This window comes from Trichoplusia ni, chromosome 2 (genome assembly GCF_003590095.1).
Source record: "Trichoplusia ni isolate ovarian cell line Hi5 chromosome 2, tn1, whole genome shotgun sequence".
Classification (NCBI taxonomy): domain Eukaryota; kingdom Metazoa; phylum Arthropoda; class Insecta; order Lepidoptera; family Noctuidae; genus Trichoplusia; species Trichoplusia ni.
In genome coordinates, this window is record NC_039479.1 from 13340042 (window position 1) to 13366904 (window position 26863).

Here is a 26863-nt window from a genome sequence, read left to right on the forward strand (position 1 = left end):
ACATAAGGAGCTAGATAAAAACAAATTGAGTAGGTAAATCGAGTAAGTACATTCGCAGCCAATGTGCCGGTTCGTTTATCTCAATATCGCAGACGGACAAGCGTACGTGCCTGCCAGATACGTACGAGACTGAAATAAAACACTTTTGTAACGAACCGTACCTTACCTTACAAATTTCACTATACAAGTGTAGGAAAATTGCTTCTTTATTTTTTGTAGTTCTTTTGATGGTGTTTAGTAGTGTTTAGGGCGTTGTTTTTGTCGTGAATTGGTTGGTGGTTAGGTGTTAGGTTATTAAGTATAGTATAATAATATTAATATATGTATAGTTAATTATATAGTATATAATTTTAACTTTAGTGGATTACCATGATTGTAAGTAATCTAGTTTTTAAATACTTAGTTTTTAGTTCTTAGCTGGTATTAGGATAAGAGATCCTGTAAAGATAGTTTAAAGTGTTTTTTAAATAAATAAATAAATAAATTAAGAATATAGTTACTTTTTTGAGGAAAAACATTAAATTAAGGAGAAAGTATTAAGCTAGTTATTCAATTAATGCTGTATTTTACAGGATTTATTGATGTTCTTAGTTTTTATGGGAGTCACTTACTTGTTAGTCGTAGAGTTGTAAAAGAGTTTTTTAATAAAATTAAAGTTGATAAATAATGTACTAAAAAACAAAATGTCGATATAAGATGACAAGTTGACCTAAAATAGACCAGTAACTTCTATCTCATGATTTAAAAAATACCAACCAGACAAGTTTTTAGTATAAAAAATATCAAATATCTTATTGGTTGTCACGAATGTCTTATTGAGATATGCTACTATCGGGGGCGTAGCTCAGATGGTAGAGCGCTCGCTTAGCATGCGAGAGGTACCGGGATCGATACCCGGCGCCTCCAATTCTTTTTGGATTTTTATTCCACTCTTCGACTTTAATTTTCTAATAATTATAAGCAAACCTTCTAGGGTTCCCTATTATAACCCTAGAAAGGTTGCCTGTTATTATTATAGATAAATAATTAACATTTTTATTTACACAATATTCGCAACGGCACAAGGTATAATAGTTCGAAGTATGTGAACTTCTGTCATACTAACAATTTTATGAAGCACACCAGTACAAAATAATAGCCACAAATAAAATATTATATATCTTTATTAAATTAGAAACAACCTTAAAATTAAAATTAGTTACAACACTAATTACATTACTGACTTATTCCGACTTCGCTAAATTAGCTTCACAAAGACTTTCGATAGGCCTACCTACTGTTTGAGAGAATGCTTTAGTAAATAAGGTAGTAGAGGGTACACCCCTTGGCCCGCAATCTTTCTTTCCCTCTTTCTTCTATTTCTTTCTTTCCAATACACTAGCCACCCTAGACAGAATAATGACAGAGAGCGATGGCAAGCTACACATACGTACATAGCTCTGAAAAATATATATTTATACATGTGCTACTCTCACTATTATCACAGTCCATAGCTTCATCGTGATAATTGATAACACAATACTTTAGTTCCACAGACGCGTAAAAAACAATCATTTTAATTTTAATGTAACAACTTTTGAATGTAACTTTTTCTTGAGCCGTGGTTCACACGATCCCAAACTGGCTATTGTGATATTTGTTTAGGATGAAGATCAGTTTTTAAGTAGGATATATAAGCATACATATTTTAAAATGTACTAGCGGCAGCTCGCGGCTCCGCCCACGTGGAAATGGCTGTAAATCATAATCGCTTTTTTTTAACTTTATTGAAACAAACCTTATATTGTTACTTCTAATCCAGTCAGGAACATTTATTCAATGTCCCATGAAAATCGATTAAGTATTTTTCGCATGAAAGCGTAACAAACAAGCTTACATTCACATTTATAATTATGAGCTGGGATGTACAAAAATACATTACTCGAATTAGAACAATCGTACTGGAAGATTTGAGAAACGTGTCAATATAAAATGTGAATTTATACATTATATACATTGCAACCAATTTGACAAAATGCAATTAAAATACCGTTAGCACGTACGTAATCGGTTTTAAACTACTTGAAGTATGTACTTCCTTTTGATATGTTGACGTATAATTATTTATATAGTTTTTATTGGTAAGTCTATTTTGTTAGCTTTAAAATGTAGTTTATTTTAATCTACTAAACAAAATGATTTTAAAATATCGTATAGTTGTACCTGCAACTTACTAGAAATAATACTGAATATTCAGTTATTATACACAATTTCCATTAATTTTAGAGCGTCTTTATAAAAAAATACAATAAAATACTAATTAGGTACACGTTAGATAAAATTCGCCAAACAAATGTAACTACAATTAGAAGCCTTCACTTCACTAGCTAAACCAAAACAGTGGGTACAAAAATATTATTAAATTTTACATTAAATACTTAATATAAATAAATATATTTTAGATATAAGTTCTATTATCAGAATAAACGCTGCGTGTTGACGACAAACATATGTTACTGAATGCTTAAGCATAAGAATCCAATTAAAATACGTAAATATTTGTTGTTACTTGAATAAGGCCCGATTTTTCAATCGTCAGATAACTTTATCTAAGGAATAAATATGGCCGTTTGACATATTTCCTATACAAAAGCTGTCAAAACGTCAAACATATTCGTCGAATAAAAGTTATCTTGTGACTGAAAAATCGGCCCTAAGTGAAATAAATAAGTAGCGAATATACTTAAATATAAAAATCTAAATATGATACGTAAAAGTATATAAGCGATGACACGGTAAAGTTTGTAGATATATGGCCTATCTAAGATGTTGTATTACAACATTTACAATTTGCCATTGGGGAATTGGCATTTTTTTAAATTAAACATGAAAATAATGAAAGCCTATTTATTCCCACGGTTGGGTACAGGCCTCTTCGCGTATAGGGAAGGTTTGAACATCGATAACCACGCTAGCTCCCTGCAGGTTGGCAATAACAGATTCCAATATTTGGTATCCAAGTTTCCTACGATGTTTTTTTCATAATACAAGTAACATGAATAAGTCACATTGGTACTTTGCCTGCGTAAGGATCGAACCTGTGCCTTGAGCATACAAATCTATGCATAGAACCGCAAGGCCACCCCTACTAAACATATCCAATAAAATTTGAATAAATAAATAACATTATCAGCAAGTTTATACAAGTATTTAAGGCGAATTAAGTAACAGTACAAGGAACGCAACATAAATATTAAACATCGGTAGGTATGATTCTCACATCGCGGTTAATTATCAGAATGTTACTTGTTTTGTAAATGAACTATTGTCTAATGACCTTGAGAAGGTAAATTGAATCGATTTAAAGCAATATTGATTACACCAGAAGACTAAGAAATACGAAGACATTGCATCACATATCCAACCTTCGATTCTCGGCCATTGCCCCATTCAAGATTGCCGGCCACTATTCATATCAAATCAAGCAATTTGCCACCTTAAATTAATGAACATAAATATCTTTTTATCAAATCATAAGAGCTAAATCATTAAATGCAATATAACAAAAATAAAATTCGTACATAACATTCGTTTGAACTTTGAGATCGCTTTCTCAGTGTTTGTTCAAAACACATGTTCCAGATAACGTTAATTTACGTGAAGGCCATGTGACTGAATCACACATAATATTGAACAGTATAAATAAATACATATACATTGCGCGTTTAAAAGGCCTTGTGTATTTCACATCTCCTACGATACAATGAATGGTGCAGACTTTTGGCGGAAATTTAACACTACTGCGTACGTACATAGTTCTAATTTGCTCATCATACGAATAACTCATGATCTACATCAATTTAGCACTTCTCTGCACGATAATTAAATCCTTAAACTGAGGCTACGTAAGTACATTCCATTAATACGAAACAGTTACACTGTTATAAAAATAAAACCTATAAAATTAGGTAATTACATCATAGTGCCACTGTTAGGTTATCAAAAATATGATATCTCTTACTTAATTTTAGCAATGTCATACAAAAGCATTAAAGTACTATGAAATTGTGATTGTTCAACAAGCCAACAGCAGCATTACGCAGTAAAATACAATAGACAAACTTAATCAGACATCCGACATCTAAATATGGCGGAAAAAAAATGCGAATCGCACGTTCTTTTGTATCACTTTCATGTCTGTAAGGACAGGAATTATAATATTGACTTACTGCCGTTACTGCTCCAATTGATAAGCGTCTCGGAGGTTCCGTCTTCGATATCTAAAAGTAAATTGTCCCTATCATTATCTGAGCTCTCCTTGGGTGAGAAAACTACTTCTTCGTCATTCGTTTGGAGGTTGACGTATGATAGTGTTTTCTTCTTTTGTTCTAAATCAAAGATCTCTAAATCTTCGTCTTCGTCGTCATCAGATTCCATGGTTAGAGGTACCCGTGACAGTTCCAGGTTGTCCCTTCTGTCTTCGGACTGGAGAACCCCGTACCGGAACTGGTTGGCGTCGATTGTACTATGCGTGTTGCCCGCGTCATTCTTGCTGCTCTTTTTTCTGTAAACGGGGATTTACAAATTTTAATATGAATGGTTTAAGCAAATATATTTCTGCATGGGTTAAAGGTTTCTATTCTAATAATCTAACTATTATAGTCACATTTACTGGTTTGAATAACAAATGAATTATATTATTAGCCGTCGCGTGCGACTTCGTCGGCGTGGATATGAAAATATTGAAAAGGATTATTTTTAAATCTGTTTTATAATTTTAGAGTGCTCGTAACTTCTCCCTGTTTTTGTAACATTCAATTACTGCCCTGCTCCTAATAAACATAGCAAAATCTTATACAGCCTTTAAAATTAGTCAATAAATGGACTATCCAAACCAATTGCTTTTTTTGATTCCGCGCCAGTAGTTACTGAGATAAGCGCGTTCAAATAAATTAGACTTCGCTACTTGGAAAATGTATCGTTACCCAAGCATAAAATTTTCAGAAATTTTCGATTATACCGAAGTCGTTTTTGGATAAACAAAAAATACTTGTACATACATACAGTTAATTCTTGGGTAACAGTGGGTAAACGTTATCAAAAAGTATTACAAAGCATTTTGTATTTAATTTACGTTTCCTACCGCGTGTTACATAATCAATATTCGATCCTGCCTAAACCAAAACTATTACAAAAAAGAAATAAAATAAAAGTTATGCAATAAACATGTAATGTTCAGAACTACTAAGATCTTATTTTAATAGTCTATTTGCGCGGTGAAAGGGCAAATGTAGCAATATAAAATGATTTATGTAAGTCTCATTAGCAGATAAATGTATGCGTCTCGGTAATTAAGTATGGAGGAATATGACGTCACTTTACTGATACAAAAGTATAGAACTAACCAGTAGTAAGTACTTAGTACTTGTAAAATATAAATAGAAATGAATACCTCTAACTGATATACAATCAATGCCATTAAACCTTCTTGTAAGATAACTATGACACTAAATATTGAACTTAAATACAATCTTAACTGATAAAAAAACAACTCAAATGTGAAATTGACAGATTACGTAGATTGATAAATGTGGATAGTATGATTCGTAATAACATGTAGATTAAAATATAAACAAGTTGGCATTATGAAGCTATTAAAGAAATAAGATTATGTTTACGTTAGAGCTGCAGTGATGTATTAATTAAATATAAAATTAGGGTTTTTGTGTATGTATGTATTTTGTGTCCATGTGGATGTTTTTTGTAAGTTAGGACTGGCCAATATTTAAAACTAGCTTTTCGTCCGCGGCTTCGCCCGCGTTGATGTCGGTTATATCGCGTTTCCAAGAGAACTCTTCAAAAGTCTATCTCAACTCTATGGTCAACTCTATCTCTGTACCAAATTCCGTTAAAATCAGTTCAGTGGTTTAGACGTGAAAGCGTAACAGGCAGGCAGACAGACAGACAGAGTTACTTTCGCATTTATAATATTAGTAGGGATAAAACGACTCCCGCAGTAAGGAGTTTAATGCGTGTGTCACGGGGGTTTTACAAGCTCAAGTCACATGCACAAAGACCCACCCAGATTCAGGACAATGTAACAAGTAAGCTAAAGATGCCGAACTACTATGATTTGTCTTCAAATGTTTTTAACTCCTCTGGACACATGTTTAGTAGCAGGTAGGAGGTTCATGGTCCTATTAATGATAACCTGTATTTTTTTGTTGTTGTAAATTGGAGCAAACTTTTTTTTTAAATCAATTTATACTTTTATATTATATAAAAATTACCTGTAAAATATGAAATAGGCGACAGCCAACAACGCAAACCCTCCAAAGACAATGAACCCTCGTTTGAGCACTCCAGGGCTGTTCAGATCTATCTGCTTCACTGGCTTGTCTGCAATTGTTGTGTTGACCTTGGTAGCGTTCACTGTTGCAGTTGTTACTGTACTGTTGACTGTTACATTCCCTGTAATCGGAGGAATACTTCATTATTATAAGTACAATGATTAAATTAATAAATGCATTTGTTATTGAGTCCATGCAGTCCTAGACTAATTATCAGTTTGCAACAAAACTTTAGTATGGCTGTCTCTTGTTGCTAAAGAGTATTTCTAAGTCAAAACATGCACAATGTGACTGATAGAGAAATATGAATTAATTTTATTAAAATACAATGTAACTGTGTACTGTGTAAAACAATAAAGTGCAATATAATACTTGATATATGGCAGACTTTACACTATTTATAACATGTTCTATTTAATTTGTATAATTCAAAACATTCTAATTAAAAAGAAAGTTTTATCATGATATCAAACACAGAAGAATTAACTTATTTACTTTATTGCAGAAACAATCTGCTATAAATTAGCTTAATCTTACTCCTAAATAGAGCCACTTACTGACTATTAACAGTTTTTCTTTTAACAAAACATAACCAAGGTACAACCAAATGAAAATTTAAAAAATCTTTAAATACCAAATTTTAATTTAATTAAAGCTAGATTGATCTTGATAAAAACCTGTTGGAATGCTACATATCTAAAAAGCAATATCTCACAAAATCTTATTTACATACAGTAGATAGTGTATTTTAAATATAATTCTAGGATGCTAAGTTCCCCTAAGTGCCAGTAGATACCGTATTTTAAATATAATTATAGGATGCTAAGTTCCCCTATAACTGAGACCTCATTTTAGTTCAAATAATACATTTGTTTACACTAACTAAACACAAACAAAAGGATATTAATACTTTACAACCACATAATAGGAAAGTGTAATCTAACACCTGACACAAGGATTTCTTCTGGTTGGAACATATACACAGCTCTATCATGTACTTAGTAATTTTTAATATGATGTTTTCACGAAAGCTGGCTCATTAATGTGCTTTTTAAATGTAATTAAAATATGTAGTAATAGCTAATAGGGGAGTATAGTGTTACAGGTTATTTAATGAGTAGGAGCTATAGGTAATTGCCTTAATTGGTCATAATTAAAATGTAGTAGATTTGGTTTGTGACCATGTGTTACTCAGATTATCAAGTGTAATAATTGTATGTTAACCTGCAAATGCTTTGATGTTATTATGTGTACAGGTTATGTCAATAGATTCTTTACTCCCTCAATGTAGATTCTAGGCGGTAGCATTGAATGAACACCATTTACAATAAACATAAATGATTGAGTTAAGATCAAGGCCATAAAAAGGAGATAGCTTGGGAATTATTGGGAAGAAAAGTGTGTAGTTATAAGCTAGGCAAAGGCACTACAAGGAAAAAGGAATATCATACTCTTATCAATAAGATTATGACCAGGAAAATGGGGCTTAGTGGTGCAATCATGTAAAATGTTAGTTAATTATGCAATCTCACCATTGACAGCTGCTGCTGGTGCCACTGAAACATGAGCGATCTCATTTGTGAGCACATTGGTTTCAGGCGGGGCTGAAGGCTTAACAGTGACGGGCGGGGAATTGTTGACAGAAGGAACCGCAACTGTACCACCTTCGCTCTGACCCACAGTCCCAGCTTTCTCAGCCTCCCGCCTCACCCTCATCAACTTAGCGGCATTATGAACCGACGGCCACAACGCGAACCGCCTGTTAAACTCCGCAACAGTCAACCCATCATTACCCGAAAACCCAGACGTCCTCACACAATTCAAAAACAATAACAACAGACAGCAACGTATAAGCATATTAATTTCTTATTCTACTTTCACAATAATAAACTAAAACCACTATTTTAAAACGAGATAAATTACTCTCATAATAGTAATATTTTAAACTTGTGGATAGTTCCCGATTGATTAGTGTACGCATCAGGTTGATGTAACTTACTGTCAACAATGTCAACTTTTTGTGTCAATGTGACAGCAAAAAATGTTGCCACTGTAGAATAAAATATTTTGTGCTTTTTCTTTCACGTAAATACTGCCTTTTAACTTCGAACATACCACCTTTAAAATGTATGTTTTACATGACAAGTATTCTATCATATTTCGATTATTACTACATTTTAAGTAACATAATAGACGTATAGAATATAATATTTATAAGTTCCTTTCTTCTATAGCTTGATGTTAATACTCACCAGATAGAAGTAATAGCGCTTTAGGTTGCCTGCGCTAGCTTGTAGTAGCGCAGTACGGGCATAGCCTGTGTCAAAGCTAAAGCAGAAGCGAAAAAATCCGATCTTTTAAATTTAATAAAAACAAAGTTTAGTACATGAAATAAAACAAACAATCACGTATAAGTATTATTTAATTTATTCAAATAGACATTTACATATATTAATTATATATTTGAAAGTAGAATTTCCAAATTTTAATTTTTGGTATCTATATAACACTGATTGAGTATCCACATAGGTATGATAAAACATCAAGGTACACATTAAATATCACCTACAAAATTGAACAAGTTAGAAATAGTATAGGTTTATCAAAGGACTTACTAACAATTATCTATTGTTAAAAATATCGGCAGTGATAAAACAAGCCAAACACGCTGGTTGGTGTTACAACAATGAACATGTCAAGACGTGTTATTGTTAAGCCATTAAATTTCTCAAAAATCAATACGATTGAGCTCTTAATTTCCTTTTTTTTTCGTCCACGGCTATTAATCATAAACCACTAATTATTGTAAACATCAAAATATTTTAAACCAATCGAAAACTAACTACGTTCACTCAAATTCTCACGATGTAAGCACACCTTACTCTCAGACTCTAGAGCAATAAGTTACGATTTTTACCTTACAAGTTAATTTACAAAATTAATAAATATAAATAATCGAGTATGAACTATTTTATACAAAATCCATAACATAGAAATGATATCGCGTGAAAATCACGTCTGATCATTGCATTACACGAATAGACAGGTATGTAAATTAGTCAGCCTATAAAAATAGATTGCACAAAAACCATTACGAAAATATTTGCTGAGAAAATTTTAACGTACTTTGCGTTTTACATACGCAGTGAAATTAGTCCCATGTTAAAACTTCGCAAAATTGTAATTGATTAATCATAAACACTAATAGGTAGAAGTTACGCGCACAACATCTAGTAATGTTGCCAGTATTCCTCTTAATACTAATTCTAGAGTTACCACATCTTTGAACATGCTAACATCAGCGCTACAAATGTGCTTGTTAAAAAAACAACATTTTTATGGCCCCTTTGCAATAAAAATGTTTCCTAAACTGAAGTACCCAAATGATCCGTTTTAAGCGGCGCTCTGCGGCAGAAGCGGCTGGTCTACTCTTCTCTATAGTTAAGTACGTTTAATCAGATATAGTTTAGACACGTCAACTACCCTCTTATGATACCACATTTTAATAAACCTTCATTGTAATCCTACTTGTTTACCTCAAATTTATGTTGGCTAATAAATCTTCTGAAACTTTAATATAGTAATTAATTTTATATTTAATTTTATATCCTACACATATAATATGAATTTATATACACAAAACGGCTCCCATTTTGTGTTGAAATGTAAAATTCGTCAATAACACAAAGTTAACCGCTATAAATAAAGAAATAACAAAGAAAACCAGTCATAAAGAAGATTAGATAAACAATGCTTTCAACTTGCCCAAAATGTAAAATATTGTCCAATTTTTATCAAGCCTTAATTAACCCTAAACCATGGCACACAAATTATTTCTAACAAAGGAGGGAACTTTTCACAACTGGGATTTGTCAGATAATATTATCGTGTTTCGATCAAATCATTTTTGAAACCCTCTCATCCAAACTTGAAAATAATTCGCAGGTATAGAATTCCGAAATCTGAGCAACTCTGTTTACGTATCTATTAAAGAAAGTGAGCTGAAAAATATGTATGTTTGGTCGCTTTAAAGTCTCCACAGTCAGTCTTTCAAGAAACCTAATTTTTATTGAATCTGTTAAAATAGAATGGAATGTGAAAGATAAACGAAGTATGAAAGAATCGTAGCAAATAATAACCAACATAACGATGATCCGCAGGGTAGATCCAGGTGCGATATCGTGTCATCTACAATACTTTCCGGGAGAGCAATTACTTATTCACTTCTACATTGTTAAAATGCAATGTTACCTTTCTAAATTCGTCACACCTATACTAACACTTTGAATAGCGAGATGAGTTTGAAACTAGCAGTAATTTTATTCGTTCTACCTACAAAAATTGCTGTCCCGGACGAGGACGAAATTTGTAGCTTTCATCCTAGTTGTTAGGATGTTTATTGATTGGACTTAGGTCTCCAATACGCAACAGGGTCGCTCACTCCAGGCGCGCTTTGTAGCTGGTCTTCCATATTTCGGCTAGAGTGACAGCAGAGTGGAAACGGTGGAAGATGCAAAGCGGGAGAGTGAAGCGCTGGACCAGCGACCAAGCCACGAAGCCGTAGAAATCGAGCTGAACCTGAAAAATAAGTCCATAGAATTAAGTCGATTCGAAATTAGAATTGCATCATATCACTTAATAAGCTAGATTAATTTTAGTAACATACAGGGTTAGCAAGAACTTTTTGTGCTTCGAAGGTGTAGATGAGCCACATGGTAACGTTGCAGATGAGGAGGAAGGTGACGGCTTGGCGGGCGGGCTTGCTGCGCTCTTGCTCGGGCAGGTGGACGCGACGGCGGGACACATCAGCGATAAACAGCAATTGGAGAACCACCTGTGTAAACAAAAACGATTGTACAATAAGAAGAATTATTGTTTATACGCTTTCGGTTTCGGTGGACATTTTCAATTTTGTAATCCAAGGTTACGATGCTGACAATTGTACTCACGTAATAGGAGTATTATAATAATTTGACTGTAAACATTCGTTTTACAAACTAAGACCATTTTTGTTTGTAATTAAGTTGGTAAGTAATTAAATACATTAAAAACCGGTATAAGTAATGCCGAAAAAGAGTACGTCAGGTACTTACTTGAAGCACACTTAAACAGCCGGTAATCATGACGAGAAGGTTGGGTTCGTGAGTGAAGGCTCCCATTCCACCGGCGATGACGCTGAACACGGCGTACACGAAGAGGCCAAACGCAGACACACGCAGCAAGATGTCGTTCAGGTCAGACTGTTCCTCGGAGCGGAACTTCAAAGATTGCACCCTGCGGAGAGGCTCGGTACAGGAGGGAGGAGTATTGCTCCATTTCATAACACGACAACTAGTATATTAAATTGTGAACAGAACCAAAAATGGTAAATAAAAGGACAAAACAAAATTAACAGGGGTTGCGTTAAGAACAGAAAAATGCAATGAAATAACCAAATTATGTTTGGTGGTAGATAGTGAGTTAGCACGGTTGTTGTGCAAAACAAAAAATGAGTGGAGCCGATAATAGATTAAGGAGTTACAGGAGAGGATAGTGAGAGTGAAAAAAGGTAAGGGAAAACAAAACAAAACAAAATGATTAAAACAGAACTAAACTAAAAATTAAACAAAACAAAAAATGCAAGTTATTAAAGGATCATTATCACTTAGCTTACCGTATAAACCCGATCAGAATAGCCAGTATAGACAGAACCATCAGAGCACAGTGTGATACATCAGCCAAATAGATCGACAGGCGCTTCAACTCTTGGTGTCTTATCAGGACGAAGAAGAGTATCAGACAGATGAGAGAGGCCACGAGCAGGAGAAGTCCACAGAAAAGTCCTTTGGAGGCCCCAGCACAATCAACCCGGTTGCCTCGCTGAGCTGCTGCAAGCGCCGCCGCCCTGCGGGAGAGAACAGCCTCCAGACGTCTTTCCAGATCTTCGTCGTTGGCCACGCTGCAACCAAACGCGTGCGTCACGTATGCGAATATGCTATGCTCTTTATTCTAAAGTTTGCGTGCTTTAGTGGTACTAAACTAGAAGGTTAATACTACCATGACGTGACTTCGTGTTTGGGAATTTATTGACTATGAATTCAGCTAAAGGTGGCTAGTGCAGTGGAATATTACTTCGGTAATTGACTGTTAGTGGTAATGCTAAATGGATGCTACAAGAATAACGGTTATTGCTCTACATTTACTGATGATGACTTAGGAATTTGAATTCAATGGTAATTTTTACCTGGGGTAGCGCCCAATGTGCTTCCACATCACGTAAATGACTGCAGCGCCGATGAGAGAATATTCAATAATGAACGGGTAGAGATAAGGTGCCGAGTCAGAGACGATAGTGCCCATAATTGGGTTTCGGCCACAGACGGTAGTGTTATCAATATTGGCGATCAGGGCAGCTGGGTTGAGGCCGTCGAACGACTCGAAAATCTCGGAAGAGTTGGTCACTGAAAATAATGTAAATCATTGAACAATGTGGTCTTGGTGGTATTTATATTGTGATTACAGATCTATACTACACATTAAAACTACTAATGCTCCTTGCTATTTGTAAGTATGTATTTTATTTTAATACTTAAATATATTTCACTCTGAACAATACGATTTGTATCAAGGCTTACTTATAACAAGGGGCATGATTACAATACGTAACTTAACATGCAAAAGACGCAAACAAATCTTAACCTAATTTAAAAGTAAAATATGAAGAAACTCATGTGCAACGAACGCGAACGTGGGGTTTGTAATGAACACAAATACATTGGTCAATCCGCAAATAAAAAGTGCAACGGCGTTAACTTTGTATAATTCAATACGACACTCCAACGACCAACCTGGCGAATGTGGTGGTTCATCTACGCGATAAGTTTCGACACTATTGCCCCATTCATCTCTATCAGTAACAGTCGGTCCTGTAGTCGATGGCATCATAGTGGAAATAGCGTTAATGATCGGTTTCAAAGTCGAAGTACGAAGCCACTGGAAAACTTCCAACATGGCCGTCTGGGTCTGAGTCACTTTATCGGACTCTGTTGTTAGTGGTGCAAAAGAGGAGGTAGTGAAAGGATTGTCATTGGGCCATTCTCTGAACTCGCGACCGTATCCCATCCCGTTGTCATAACCTATAGTACTCTTTATAGTATCGATCAGTTTCGACTTAGGAAGTAACCCACCACCCACGTTATGATATGATGAGATAGTAGTCGCTGAAAAATTATTCCAAAACACATTTTAATAGACACTCATGCATATGTTAGTATTACAGGGATATATAACATCAAGGGGTGTGAATACTAACTTGTGGTAGGAGTAGTGGAGGGAGTGGCTGTCGAGGAGGTGACAACGTTTATAAGTTGCTCTCCGGTGGTCTTAGCGGTGGTTATGACAGTAGATGCGATAGTGGTAGCAGCAGTAGAAGCAGCACCGAACACTTTGCCGGAATGCCTCAGAGTGTGCTTTCGGATGACTTCTGGAGATGGATGGATTAATATTTAACAAAAGTGAATAATTTAATGCCAGTTAGTTGCAGATTTTTATGCGAATTTATATTCTAGTGTTATTTTAGTCTACGCGTTTAGAAAAAAAAACCACTTACTTCCTAACACGCCTTCACCAGCGTAACCCTGAGGATTTTTGACGTGGTAGTCGGTAATTTCCTTCAGAGACTCCAACACTAGAGTGCGGATCCAAACACAGATGTTGGTGGCAACCACATGCATCAAACCAAATCGGGCAATCACCTTGAATCGATGGATATTCAACTAAAAGAATAACAAAATATATATCATAATATAATCATATTGAAACAATGAAAACTAAAAATAGATAAGAAAAAGTATCGCATATATTTACCCGCGAATTCATGAAGATAAAGTACATTTGCATAAAAGTGAACACCATTTGCAGGACAGGGTTAACACCCTTCAAGATCAAGTAGCAAGGAGATTCCAGAGGTAGTTCGAAGAATGTGCCAAACTCCAGCCCGTTGTAAATCATTGTGCCGAGACCAAACGCTGTAATAATAAGTTAAACTTAGCTATTTCATTTTGACTATTTAATACAGTTTATTGAAAGAGCATTTGAAAAGTTGAATTTATAAACTTCGTTTTTCACCTGCTCTAAATTGAACAGGTGAGTGCAGTTAAAAACTTCAATGCCTGCGTGAATTAATAATGATTTCTTACCAATTGCTCCAATTCGAAGGAAGAAGCTGCCATGGCTGTGGTCGTTCTGAGAGGTCTTGCGTCTACGGATCGGTCTTGCAACTGGCCCAGCTTCCATTTCCACAATATCTTGTTGTTGCTGGAAATATTTACAAATCATTTCAATAAACGAAATAAACAAGTGAAGACAATCAATCAAGGATCAACCGGTCATACTTAAGTAGATGCGTGTGAATCTGTTGAGGTTAAAATTAATTAAAAATTGTATCATATTCTGAAAACGAGGTGGCAATCGCAACTAGCTTAGATAAAATTAGTAAAACTAAATGAAAAAGGAACCGTGTGTTAAATTCTCACTCAGGAATGTCGATGCAATTCTACAGTCTTAAGAACAAGTCGGACGACTCAAAGTGTGATACACGAAGCCTACATGAAAGCATGGTGATCCAATAGCGAAAACGGAAGGAGTATGAACAAACGAACTACGACAGCACATCCAAAGCACTCCGCAATGATATGATACACTTCAAGCAGGATGCGTCAAGATACCTCACCTGGTCAGACGCATACAATTGCGCCATTTGTAATTGCAATTGCTGTTGACGAACTTTATCACGCATCTTACGGGGATACACCTCCTGCCCAAATGATATGGAAAAAACAAAAAGTAGGCAGCGTAAACAAAACGGGGAACATGCGGCCTGATGTGTTGGAAGAAGCGTTGACCATGATAATGTGATTGGTCAAATAATAATTGCGAACGAGTGCGTTGTACAAAAAAGTCAAATTAAACAAATCACATAATTGAAATTAATAAAATAAATATGTGGTTACTAACACAGGACGACACGCGAAAGCGAAAAGAGAAAATGTAATAATGTTAAGTACAAATATTATGGATGTGCTGTGTATGATTGTGTGATATGCATCACCCACCTGGAATTGGCTTTGTTTCTTGGACTCCTTGGCCTTTTCCTTTTCATCCTTTTCCTTCCCTTTGTCCTTAGACTTGCCTTCCTTTTTCCCATCTTTCTTATCCTTGCCGTCTTTTCCATCCTTGCCTTCCTTAGCTTCCTTATCTTTGGTTTTCTTTTCCTTTTCTTTCTTCGGTTTCTTCTCCTTGGGCGGGGGCTTCGGTTTTGGAGGGCTTCCACTGCAGCAGGTGCTTTCTAAACACGCCCAACCATCTCTTTAATTAGAAAACTGTCATGGTAAAGGGCAAAAAGAGTGATTTGATTGAAATATTACTGACCTTGGAGTAGGAAGCAGAAGACGTACAACAAAAACAGAATGCTCATGCCATACAGGTAGGTGAAGAACCCTTCGTAGTAGTAGAGGGGGAGGTTGTGTGTGATGACATCACTGATGACGTAAGCGATGCACACAACCACCAGAAGTTTTGCGTAGATGAAACTCGAGATGATAAAGAGTGAAGTTCTGTGGAACAGACAAAGAGTTACGTTAGTTGTTTTAAGTAAATGCGTATGCCTGTAAATTTTAGATTAGAACGTATAAGGTGAAGTAAAATTAAGTTACTTCCGGTAAACAGGATTAAGGGCGTAACGCGTAATTTTGCCGCCAAAGACAATAGAAGTTAATAAAGTTCGTGAATAAATTAACGGGCTCTTCGTAAACGCTTTTTGTTTATTTAAATTGTTATTTGATAATTATAAATGACACTCATTAAAATCAAACTTTCTTTAAAACATTTTCATATTTCAAAGTATTAAAAAAACGAATGAACTCATTTTTTTTGTGTAATATATAATTAAAATAAATAGATATTAACTATCCTAATAGTAGATATATAGTTACTTACTACAGGTATTCGTAAGGAAACAAAGAACTATCGAAAGAATAGTGTTCAATTAAATGTATCATAACTTTAGACAATATTACAACGTTCGAAAATACACATTTTATATTTTCTAAAATATTTAAACAAAAAAGAAAACTAAATCACTGAATATATAACATACTTCTTCGACGGTTTAGGCTGGACGCATTTCAGTTCCATTTCTTTGTTCGCATTATTATGTTTCTCAGCGATCGCGATGTCACTGCCCTGCTGGCGGTGCTGGCCCACCGGCAGCGTCGCCATGTTATCCACCGACTCCAGGTCCACGGTCGCCACCTTCACTTCAGCCTCAGTAGGCGGATGCTTGTCTTTCCCCATCACTTCCAACACTCAGGGCGGTAAAAAGGTTTTAAAGAGTGCCCATAACGGAGGGCTCAGGGTTAAGGACAGGTAAAGGACCGAGGAACACTTTTCGAGACCTCCGGAAGTCTGGAGGTGCGGCACTGTACCGAGCTTCTGGCTTGAGTGTGCCGAGAGTTGCGCAGTAATGGATGCTGCGCGCCGCTTGTACTCCCGAAACAGGGGCGGCACCGACCCTCCGCGGGCACCCCATTTTGTATAAATTGCACTCTTAAATAGCGAGGGTCTTTCTACAGCTTTATAGGAGTGCCGGAATACGGGAATATAATCCGTGTGGAACCTTTTTATTTCGTCTTAAAGATTAAGTATTCGTGTATAATTTCTTAATAAACTTGTTCATGTCAAAATAAATTACGTTTCATAAAAAAACTCTTTAAGTAGCCTCGACAAAGGAAAACTGAAAAGATAGCTATTTCCGTGCTACAAACGTTACATTTACTTCATATTAAATGTGAATCTACTAGCTAATCATACCGTTACAATAAATTGCAATACTTTTTCAAAATGTTAATAAAAACGTTGAATATAAATAAACAAGGAGTTAATCCTAAAGATTTGTGGCAGCCCTAGCTCTGGCGGCACGCGGTCGATAGAGGCGCGTCTCTCCCGGAAAGCTTCGGGAGGCTGCGCGCGACCCACTGACCCGGGCCAGCCCCCACCACCGAACACACCCCAAGCATGCGTGCGTGCCAACCCTAGTATTGCACATGCACGTGTATTGCTTGTATTTCGCTCACCTATGGACTCAACAAAGGAATACCGGAATAACGTGATGGAAAAATTGCGAGTAAATTTGTAAAGCAATTTATTTTAAGTGACGTTTGTATTTTATGTGTTATTTTTTTTTACCGCTTGGTAAAAGCAACAAAAATAGTTGAAAAATAACAACTATTTTATCAATCGTAAGCACTTAAATAGTTACTTCCGTGTATTAGAAGAATGATTTTAACGTCAATCTCAGCCTAGAGCAAGACGAGTTTCCCTCAATTATACTCATTATACGTAACTACAATTCCTTATAATCCAGTAAATTTGATACAAAAACTAGTCTTGAAGAAATCTTGAATGTACGCCGGATGAGAGCCGGTGCGCATGCGCGAACCGATGTTCCGAAGCTTACGAGTTCGTTGAACCAATTCAAGAAGTGCCAAGATCACTATCTTTTACTACATCATAAGTACTTATAGATGTAGTGGCTATATAGTCACAGCAGCCAGCTGCAAGGTCCTTAGTTCCATACGTCAAGCCAACTGTATCATTCAGTGTATTTTGTAATATGATTTTTTTTATAGAGAGTTCCGGGGTGACCATGTTGGTACGTAAGATTTATGTGTTTTCAGTACTAAACTGCTAGTGTTCTATTTTCAAGTCAAAGAAAATTAATTCAGCTAATAAAACTCATTCGAGGAAACCAACGCAACCATCCACTATTTTAAACCGATTAACTGGTCAATTAAAAATATAAATAGCAAGCCAAAGCCGGCAAACCGTAACCGTGCCGTAATTGCAAAACCTTAAGAACTAGTTACAATTTAGTTGAGACACTATAATTAGTGGTGACAGACACGTGCTAAAATCGACACATGCACAATGACGCAATTGTCTCTTAGGACAACTCTAAAATCACCCTTAAGACAGGATTAAATGATGATATTCCTCCTTTTGTCTCCACAATCCCTTTGTAGATTCCCCCAAAGAGTTTTTACGCCTTGACCCATTTTTGGTTCTCGTTGTGTAAAATTGTGCTTTATTGCGGCTTAGCGGGAATTATATAGAGCTGCCGTTTCTTTATGTCTATGCCTTTTTTTAATTTTATACGTATTTTTTGAAATATGACGCATTGAATAATAGTGCACCTTCATGAGGGCTGCGTCTTTACATATTTTTTTAAGTATGGAAAGATACTTGAAGCTTTGAATAACGTTTAATTTGTAGGAGGCAAACAAAGACAAAGGTAATTGTCTGTTCTGCAGTTAAATTATACAATTTAACTTCTCAAACGTGAAAATATGTACAAAGGCAGATTTAATGCCTGTGACATTTTCTACCAGTTAACAATAACTATTAATGTCCTATTAAAAGCGCCCCATACTCCTACTGTTACATAATCCATACAGCTTTACCAGCACATGAACGCGCTAATTACTACGCACAAACATATTACTAATTAATTATGATATGCGACGAGCGATCAATAACTAGTCGCGATCCTTAGCAATTAACTTTGTTACTGTATTGCATTTTAAACTATGACATAATATCTATTGGCAACACAGACAACCTTGAAACGTTAGATCACAATGCATGTTTAGCTGTTTACGTTATTCTATGGCTGAATGACTTAATACGTAAGTGTGTGTCAAACGTTTGATTATGTTGTCGACCGTGGGTATCTCGTTTGGTAAATCAACTACAGCACAGATTGAGATCTCTACAGTTTTTGAAATTAGAATTCACTTTAATTTAGAATAGGGATGATGCCTGTGTATAAAAAGAAAAAAATCTCATTAGTCCGTCGGTTAGATAATTGAAAAGTATGAGACACGTATTTTTTTGAATTGACAAAGATTAACTGCTTTAAAGTTTAGGAGAGGGGGCTTGTGACGTAACGATATGGTAAAAATTATACTCAATCGTGACGTCACGCGTAAGTTTCATTCTCTGTAATTTGATCAATTTATGTTTGCGGGACAAATAAAAAAATACGTACACATTATTATACAAAGAACTACATGACGGACACTGCAAAAAAAAATTGTCATCAGCCCTATTATCTTAGTCGTTGTAGATGTTTATTGAAAAAAAGACACTCCTTTCGACTCATTATACAATGTGTCCCAGGAATAAGTGACCGCCCGGCGTTTTTTGAATATTTGTATCTACCGAATTATTCATAATTATATTTATATCTGTGACTTAGCTGCTTTAGCTTTTTTTTATTCACAAATATGTTCAAGTAATATATATTGCACAAAGTATTTATTCGGAAAGGAGAAATACCAACTACTTATTTGCAGTATCTATCAAATTCAGAGATAATGGAACTTTATAACTCCATATAAAGTCTGTTAAGAGACTTTACGGGTAGCGAGAACTTTATCAAACTGTGCAAACATGCACTGCCTCTTTCGTAGAACTTAGATTTTATAGATATAGTTTGCCAACAAAACTAAGTATTACGTAATTTAAAAACGCTATCGCCCAAATGCTAAAAACGGAACTGTCTGTCTGCCCGTCTGTTAGTAGACTGTCTCTTGAATAGGTAACTAATACTAGCAGTAAATAATAATAATGAAAATCGAATGACACTCTTTCTGAAGCAATGTTTGGTACAGTCATAAATGGGATTGATGACCAAAGTTTTGTTTAATCTTGCTGAATCCATTTGCGGCGAATCCGAATTGCACTTGACCGGTTTATAAATGAGATATCATTGTTGAGTAGACAGCTAAATAGAGACCTAATGCCATATCAATATTAGAAATGAAATTATATTTACAAGGACTCGGGCAAGTGCTCTTATATTATCATTAAGTCTATTCTATTTTTAATCTGGCTAGCTGTGATTTGCGGTTTGGCTTGCCTCGCTTTTCTTTAAAGGAAAATAAAACGGTTTTTATCGTGTTCTTTGAGAGTTGGGTTACCAAATTTACATGTTTATTTTCGAATGATCTTTTTTTACGTTTTTTACATCAATTTAGATTCCATGAAATAAGAATGCATATGCAATATGTCAATTTTATCTTAAGTCTTTTATCTCATTAGGCATTCTCTTAAGACATTCTCATCGCCACAACAAGAGAAGATTACAAAGGAATCGTGCCAGGCTTTAGTAATCACGTAAGCACTGATGTTTACACGGGTCAAGTACTCATAACTGTTTTACCCTAGCTGATAATACTCTCGATCCACAGAATAGACGCCTTGGTCCGTCTCAAGCTATACCTAGGAACACTACTACTCAAAGTTCTACCTTAGCTGGCTCTAAATAAGGTCGGATTTAAATTGTTGTAATTTCACACGTGTACCTAGTATATCCATTTAATCGATTGTCCATCCAAGCGACGTGGAAGTGCTTTGATTACAGCTTCCTCCCCTTTATTTATTTTTAAATGGTCTATCGGCATTTTGTCCTCATTTTGTCCTTTATTGATAAATAGAGCTTAATTTATGTATATAAAGAGGTCTATTTGGTTTTTGTGATTGATTGTTATGTGGTTTCCGCTATGCTGGTTCATGTAGAGAATATAATAATAGGTCCTACTGTCGGTTTTATATAGCCACAAAGAACTGTTAGATGTCTTATTTAGGGTATGATAAACTCATAAACTTATTGAAAGAACTAGCATATCTAAAAGATTATTCTGCGCAGTTATCATCTTTTTGAAATACCGTTTACTTTCTTTTCGTTATTACGAACTTCGATATAAGTTTCAACGATTCCTCGTAAGAAAATAGCTAGTCTTAATTGAGATAAAGCGAAGTTTAATTGTTTACCATGAAATAAACACAATACTTAAGCCAATCAATCTAACTAAAGAATTAATGTGGCAAATGAATACAGCCTAGACACGAGTAGCTTTAACGATTATAAGTTATAGCCACTTAGGAATAGCAATTACTGTTAATATATGCTTCCTCAAGAAGACAGAATTAATAGATAATAAACTTATAAGGCAGATACAAAGGCAGAAACAGGAGCAAATATAATAAAACCGGAAATTTTCTTATCGGACATGCGACCAGTTTCGTACAAATAAACAAAATTTTGATAATTTGTGATTATATGCGCATTGTAAGACATCACATAGATAAATTTCAATTGACTGCATAAAAAAAGAAACTACTTACTAGTGACAAATTATGGCGGTCCACTACAATTTTCGGATTATATTAACGCCTTAATTTTCGTGATCAGTATTCCAGTGTAGCGTAACTGGAGTACATACTATAGTAGGTTTAATAATCAAGGATTTTCCAGCACAGCATCAATCGTCGGCAAAATAGAAAACAAACCTCGCTAAATTAGTACCACTTAATCAAACGTAACTCATATAAAATTCTATTGTTCTCGCCTCCTCTCCGAGATTTATTACAGAATCAAATATAAATAATTCATTGACGGATCGCAGACACGGATTAAGTAACCTGCCGGTGTTGTTTTTGTATCATCATGTATAAATAGATACTTTACCAACAATATTCTGCATAGTTTTAGATCTGAACAGTTAGGTATGTAGAGATTGTGTAGAGTTCGTTTATTCCCCTCAGGTTGTATGCAGTTTGCAAGGTAATTTCTCTATTATACTCCTCGGTAAATATGTGCTGTATTCTAATTTGTTGTTTAGAAATGTAACGGTAAAATAGTCTAACAAATAGGCGCTTAATTAGAGAAGATTGATCTCTGTGGTTTGTATTCAGAAAAGACGGACTGTGAGTTATTTCAGTGAGTCGTAGCGGCAACAAAATATACATATTCAAACTTAATAGTTTTTAAATTGGTTAAAGTGTATGAAGATAAGCTTCGAAATTCCCTCGGAGAGACGGAATAGGAAACATGGCATGGCAGAATGGAATGTCACTTTATCCCAAAAAAAAATCCTCATGAAACGCAAAGTAAAGTATACAGTTGCATCTAAGTAAGTTCACTCACTTGGCATTTTTGGGCGTTGTATCAGGCTGGCAGCAGGCCCGGTACCGCAGCACAGCCTCAGTGGGCGTCAGGGCCTCCGTCTCGTCCGGCGGCGCCTCACACTCGTCCGTGACGAGCGGCGCGCGCGCCGGCGACGTGTGCGACCCGTACCCGTCGGAATTCAGCTGGAAAATTCGGGCACTCTAATATTAACGTTTCATTTTGAATTTGATATTCTAACAATTATTAAGACTGTATTTTTATCGGATCGATAATTATCAAAAGACTCCTCCCGCTTTGAGTTAAGCCTAATGGCAATCTTTAACTAGCAAAGACTACCATATAACTTTCTTGACCTTAGTATATCCGGACCACAGTAATCCTATCGCTCAATTACGCTTTCCCGGCAGGAGATTATATTAATAAGCAAATAGAATATAATGCGTTTAAATAGAATAAAGCTACAGAAACAATTTATTTCTATAGGGATCTCTAAATGCATCTGCAGAATTTTGTGTGGCATGTATCTAGGTGTTCAGCCTACATCTGTGCTTTTTGTAGTCCTCATTCATAGCTGCACATTGTTGCACCATAACATTTGTCCCGTTTAGTTATCATGTCATGGTCGAGCTCTTTAGCTTCGTGCACCAACTGCATAACATCTCTCACCTGATTCTATGCTACAAAGAACACAGACAATGCATGAAGTATTAATCATTGTCTTAAAAAATCTGTTAAAAAATCCGGACCTTCTTTGAGAATGAAATTTTGTGGATGTTTTTTTTTCTAATTTCTAAACTACATGCTTCTACATGTTGTATAGTAGAATTGTTCTTCTTTCACATTCTGATATTTTGTCCAATGTTTAGTGTACTTAATTTAAATTTTATGAATGTGAACTGAACGATTTTGGAAGAAATGATATTCTAAGAATGGACCAAGAAAGATTAAATAAACAAACAACTAATGAACTAGAACTTACACAGACTGAAGGTTTTACTGAAGATTCCACGGAATCCTGATTGTCATTTGTTTACATTACAAATACATAACAAATCAAATTTCACAAGATTAAAAAATCATTTTGCGTTAAACACAGCATCACAAGATCAAACAATTTAATAAACCAAGTTAAGAAGGTTATAAATAATATTAAAAATGGAAACTGCAGTGAATATTCTTATACATAAAATCATTCAATCAAACTCTAAATTTATTTTAATTTACATCTTCTCCTCTTTCACCGATCCATTATTTCCTCAGCCGCTCAGTTTTCTATTAATAAGCTTATTATATTGCTTACTCAACCTCACCTTAAGTTCATTCGATCGTTATAATTACAGGATCAAACTCCTACAAATTATTCACTGGTTCAGAAACGATGTTTTTAGTTTAACCAGGATCTGGACCAGGATCTACATCAAGGGTTTTAAATACGTTTCGAAATATAATTTGTTTTAGACTAATCAGTAACAATGTTACTGAATTCTTTTTGCAAAAAGTTAGTAGGTACTTATTTGCCTTTGTTTTTTATTTAAATACTTAGCTACTTATAAATTTTTTGATACATTGTCTCTTACGACTATCTGCTCTGGGCAGATTCTTTAGGATTTGTCATTCCGTTTTTGCGGCTTTACCGGGGGTCTGTTCTTCTCTTAATACAACTAAAAGAACAAAACAGTATGGTGAAAGAGTCAGGATAAGCGAATATTCACTGCAGTTATATGAAGATGGAAATGTGCATGAGCTCACTTTGACGATGGTGCCGACCTGGTTGTCTTGAATGTCGAGCGGGCGTTCAAGCGGCGCTCGTTGGGGTTCCTTAGTCTCCGCGTCTATTGGGGCGCCAAGCAGCCGCTCCTTCATCTCGTGGATGTAGGGGCAACGCTGCATCGCGATGTAAAACTCGCGCACGCGCACCTGAGGAACAAAGTCAAATTATCAAAAAGGAAAAACAAGTGGCAAGAAAATTTTGCCGAGGGTTAATTGTTAATAAGAAATTTTGTATTTTTGCCAAACAAAACTCCAGACCAATAACTGTTCAAGCCCGTTGAAGATAAAAACGCAATACGTAAAGGATTCTTCCATTATTAGAAAATCAACTGCAATTTATGAAACTTCATATTAAAACAAAACTTTCTGTTATTAGCAGAACGTTTACTTTATCCAACTGGAAGAAAATAACAACAGAGTGGAAACATAGCTACCCATTGCAGTAGATTGAGTTAAAGTTGCAGGAGCTTAGTCCGTTAGCTAACTCCAAATGAAACTACCTTTCTGAGTGTTCTATTATTTACAAGTCATTCTTTCTTCCCTGCATTTCAGATTTTTCTTGTTTTTCTCAAAAGTTTGCTTCCTCATATTTTATTTAACCCTATAAATAAGGCTGTGTTCATTACCAAGCCATTAATCCTGTCTCCCTTAACTCTAATTAGGGATTGGGATTTAATGGAATTTGTAGATCAGAGAAAAATCCATTAAAATCTTGTAGCATATAAAATCACATAAGACCTTAGAGTTATTCGTAAAAGTAGTTTCTTATTTATCTTTTTGTACATCCCTAGGGTGTGATGCCGAGTCGAGAAATTTCGGGTCGGCTACCCTGACCGTTGGTGGATTTAATCATGGAAGCTTAGCAGATTTGCACCATCATAGTTGCATGATTTATGTAAACCTTGATAATGTATCTGATTATTTTTTTGAATCAAGTGATACGGTGATCACTGCAAGTAATTTTGATCAGACGTAAGCTGCAGCTGTAGCTTAGGTTAATTTTTCATATGATCCTCAGGTTTTTAGATTTCAAATACAAGGTTTAAGATTATCAGGACCACATTGATTTGCCAAACTTAATTTTAAAGTAACTCTTTCCTGAACTTAATGCTCAAGCCTCCAATAAGTCTAACTTCAAGATTTAGGATAACCTCAAAAAGTTCCTCAGCTTTCTGTTAGTCAAAACCCAAAAATACACGCCACAAACATCAAGGTTAACACAATAAGAAATTCAGACGGATATAAAGTTCAGGTTCGTCCCCAGGGAATGAATATTCTTATACTTATCCATATAAAAGTGATAATGCGTACGCTTCGTGAATTACACCCTGTATATGGGAGTGAATACGAGGCCTGAATACTAAGTTCTCTTGTGTAATGTATGGCCACCCTGTATTTGGTGAAATGACGTAAGAATGAATGATACGTGCAATGCATGTTGGAATAGTAATTAAAATCGAATTTTGGAGATGGGTAATTATTGTGATTGACATGTGAAGATTTTTGATGTTTTTTTTGGCCACAATTCAGTTTGAAATGGTAGATTCCATTGTTTGGTAACAATGGAATCTACCATTTCAAACTAGTTTAAAAAATTTGGTCTGGTACCCAACATTTTGAAGGTTGCCATCAATTTACCTTTGCATACTTAATAAGAAATACTATTGGTGTATTATAATTTTATGGCTATGAAAAATATGCTGTAGGTGGTACCTTATCGTAAACGGTAAACACAATATTGAATCTAGATAGAAACTGCCACATAAAATTTTAAAAGAAAAGCGAAATGTCATAGATTCAGTCCTAACAGGTGTTGACCTACATAACGACATCAAGTCATGATTGATGTGGTCTTGTTAAAATAAAGGCTTGTTCATAGTGTACGACTCGATAAAAAATTGTTAAAATAAAATAAATCATTAGTTCAACATACGAATTTCAAAGGTTTGTAGCTCCAAGTTTTGTAGGCCCCGTTTACTTAAAGTCATGAAAATGAAATGGTGCATTCTGACTGAACTGACGGGATATACTCAAATAATTCGATAAGCATGAACGATCTTGATCTGGTTTTAAAAAGAAAAACATACAAGCGACATCAAATAAAACTACTTTAAACTTGATGAAATTTTTATGGGACTAAATGACTTTACATAATAAAAGTATCAACAAATCAGTTCGTCAAATCTGTTATGCGTTAACAAAAAAAAAATACAGACGTATTGAGAAATCCCTTTTTTGAAGTCGGCTGAAAAAGTAAATATGAGCTTTAGATATTGTTGTACTTAACGTCGCGTCGTGTTATAACGATTCCACATGCATCGTGATAGTAATTTGAGTTTGCAATAAAAGTAAATTTAGATAAGAATCTTTGAAAATAAATGATCGTTAATAACTTCATAGTAATTCAAGAAGAACAATGGAACAGTGACACAAATTATAGGTAATTATTAACATACGCACATAAATCAACTACCTTATCAACAATTGCAATCTTTATTACTATTATTATGAGCATCTTAAGCATTATCATTATGAATAAACCCATTGCAGAAAAATTTAACAATCTCACTGTCTATAAAACTGCAAATAAAAGTCAGTTGAACAAATCTGATTGATTCTGATTTTATCTCATGATATAAAATTGTGATGAATATGAAAAAATTGCAATTTGAATATGACTGACTTCAGAAAGGGGTATTTTTTTAAATTAACTATCCCATAAAATTTCATCAAGTTTCGCTCAATAGTCTTTATC

At 35.1% G+C, this 26863-nt stretch overlaps 2 protein-coding genes and 1 non-coding gene across 9 annotated transcripts in view; 1 reads left to right on the forward strand and 2 right to left on the reverse strand.

Annotated features, from left to right (window-relative positions):
* Nucleotides 1-833: 833 nt before the first annotated feature.
* On the forward strand, nucleotides 834-906 carry Trnaa-agc. Its single transcript has one exon. It is a non-coding gene; the product is annotated as a tRNA-Ala (tRNA).
* A 239-nt stretch (nucleotides 907-1145) lies between these two features.
* LOC113507850 lies at nucleotides 1146-8336 on the reverse strand. The gene is made up of 3 exons (XM_026890777.1): nucleotides 7862-8336; nucleotides 6270-6450; nucleotides 1146-4543 (listed from the first exon to the last, which is right to left on the reverse strand). The coding sequence occupies exons 1-3, from the start codon at nucleotides 8184-8186 to the stop codon at nucleotides 4192-4194; spliced, it is 858 nt and encodes a 285-aa protein (XP_026746578.1). The 5' UTR covers nucleotides 8187-8336; the 3' UTR covers nucleotides 1146-4191.
* A 754-nt stretch (nucleotides 8337-9090) lies between these two features.
* The window catches only part of LOC113507861 (proton channel OtopLc-like), a 57880-nt gene continuing 40107 nt past the window's right edge, over nucleotides 9091-26863 (reverse strand). For 3 of the 7 annotated variants that reach the window (XM_026890797.1, XM_026890793.1, XM_026890786.1), the window contains exons 2-15: nucleotides 24088-24255; nucleotides 22357-22520; nucleotides 15738-15922; nucleotides 15422-15654; nucleotides 15040-15123; nucleotides 14507-14624; nucleotides 14175-14335; nucleotides 13918-14083; nucleotides 13621-13791; nucleotides 12553-12769; nucleotides 11983-12267; nucleotides 11423-11660; nucleotides 10996-11163; nucleotides 9091-10907 (exon numbers count right to left, since the gene is read on the reverse strand). In XM_026890797.1, the coding sequence (XP_026746598.1) occupies nucleotides 10767-10907; nucleotides 10996-11163; nucleotides 11423-11660; nucleotides 11983-12267; nucleotides 12553-12769; nucleotides 13621-13791; nucleotides 13918-14083; nucleotides 14175-14335; nucleotides 14507-14624; nucleotides 15040-15123; nucleotides 15422-15654; nucleotides 15738-15922; nucleotides 22357-22520; nucleotides 24088-24228 (2472 nt within the window). In that variant the 5' untranslated portion in view covers nucleotides 24229-24255 and the 3' untranslated portion in view covers nucleotides 9091-10766. The remainder of the gene's footprint in view (nucleotides 10908-10995; nucleotides 11164-11422; nucleotides 11661-11982; nucleotides 12268-12552; nucleotides 12770-13620; nucleotides 13792-13917; nucleotides 14084-14174; nucleotides 14336-14506; nucleotides 14625-15039; nucleotides 15124-15421; nucleotides 15655-15737; nucleotides 15923-22356; nucleotides 22521-24087; nucleotides 24256-26863) is intronic. The other 4 variants (XM_026890803.1, XM_026890814.1, XM_026890830.1 and 1 more) reach the window with 4 other exon arrangements.

What these genes read in the sequence shown, in the direction of transcription:
- LOC113507850 (XM_026890777.1), bottom strand. Translation starts at nt 8,186, where the DNA reads ATGCTTATACGTTGCTGTCTGTTGTTATTGTTTTTGAATTGTGTGAGG. An exon ending in ACCAGCAGCAGCTGTCAATG is followed by an intron (nt 6,451 to 7,861) that starts GTGAGATTGCAT and finishes CTCCGATTACAG; the next exon opens with GGAATGTAACAGTCAACAGT. An exon ending in GCCTATTTCATATTTTACAG is followed by an intron (nt 4,544 to 6,269) that starts GTAATTTTTATA and finishes CCCCGTTTACAG; the next exon opens with AAAAAAGAGCAGCAAGAATG.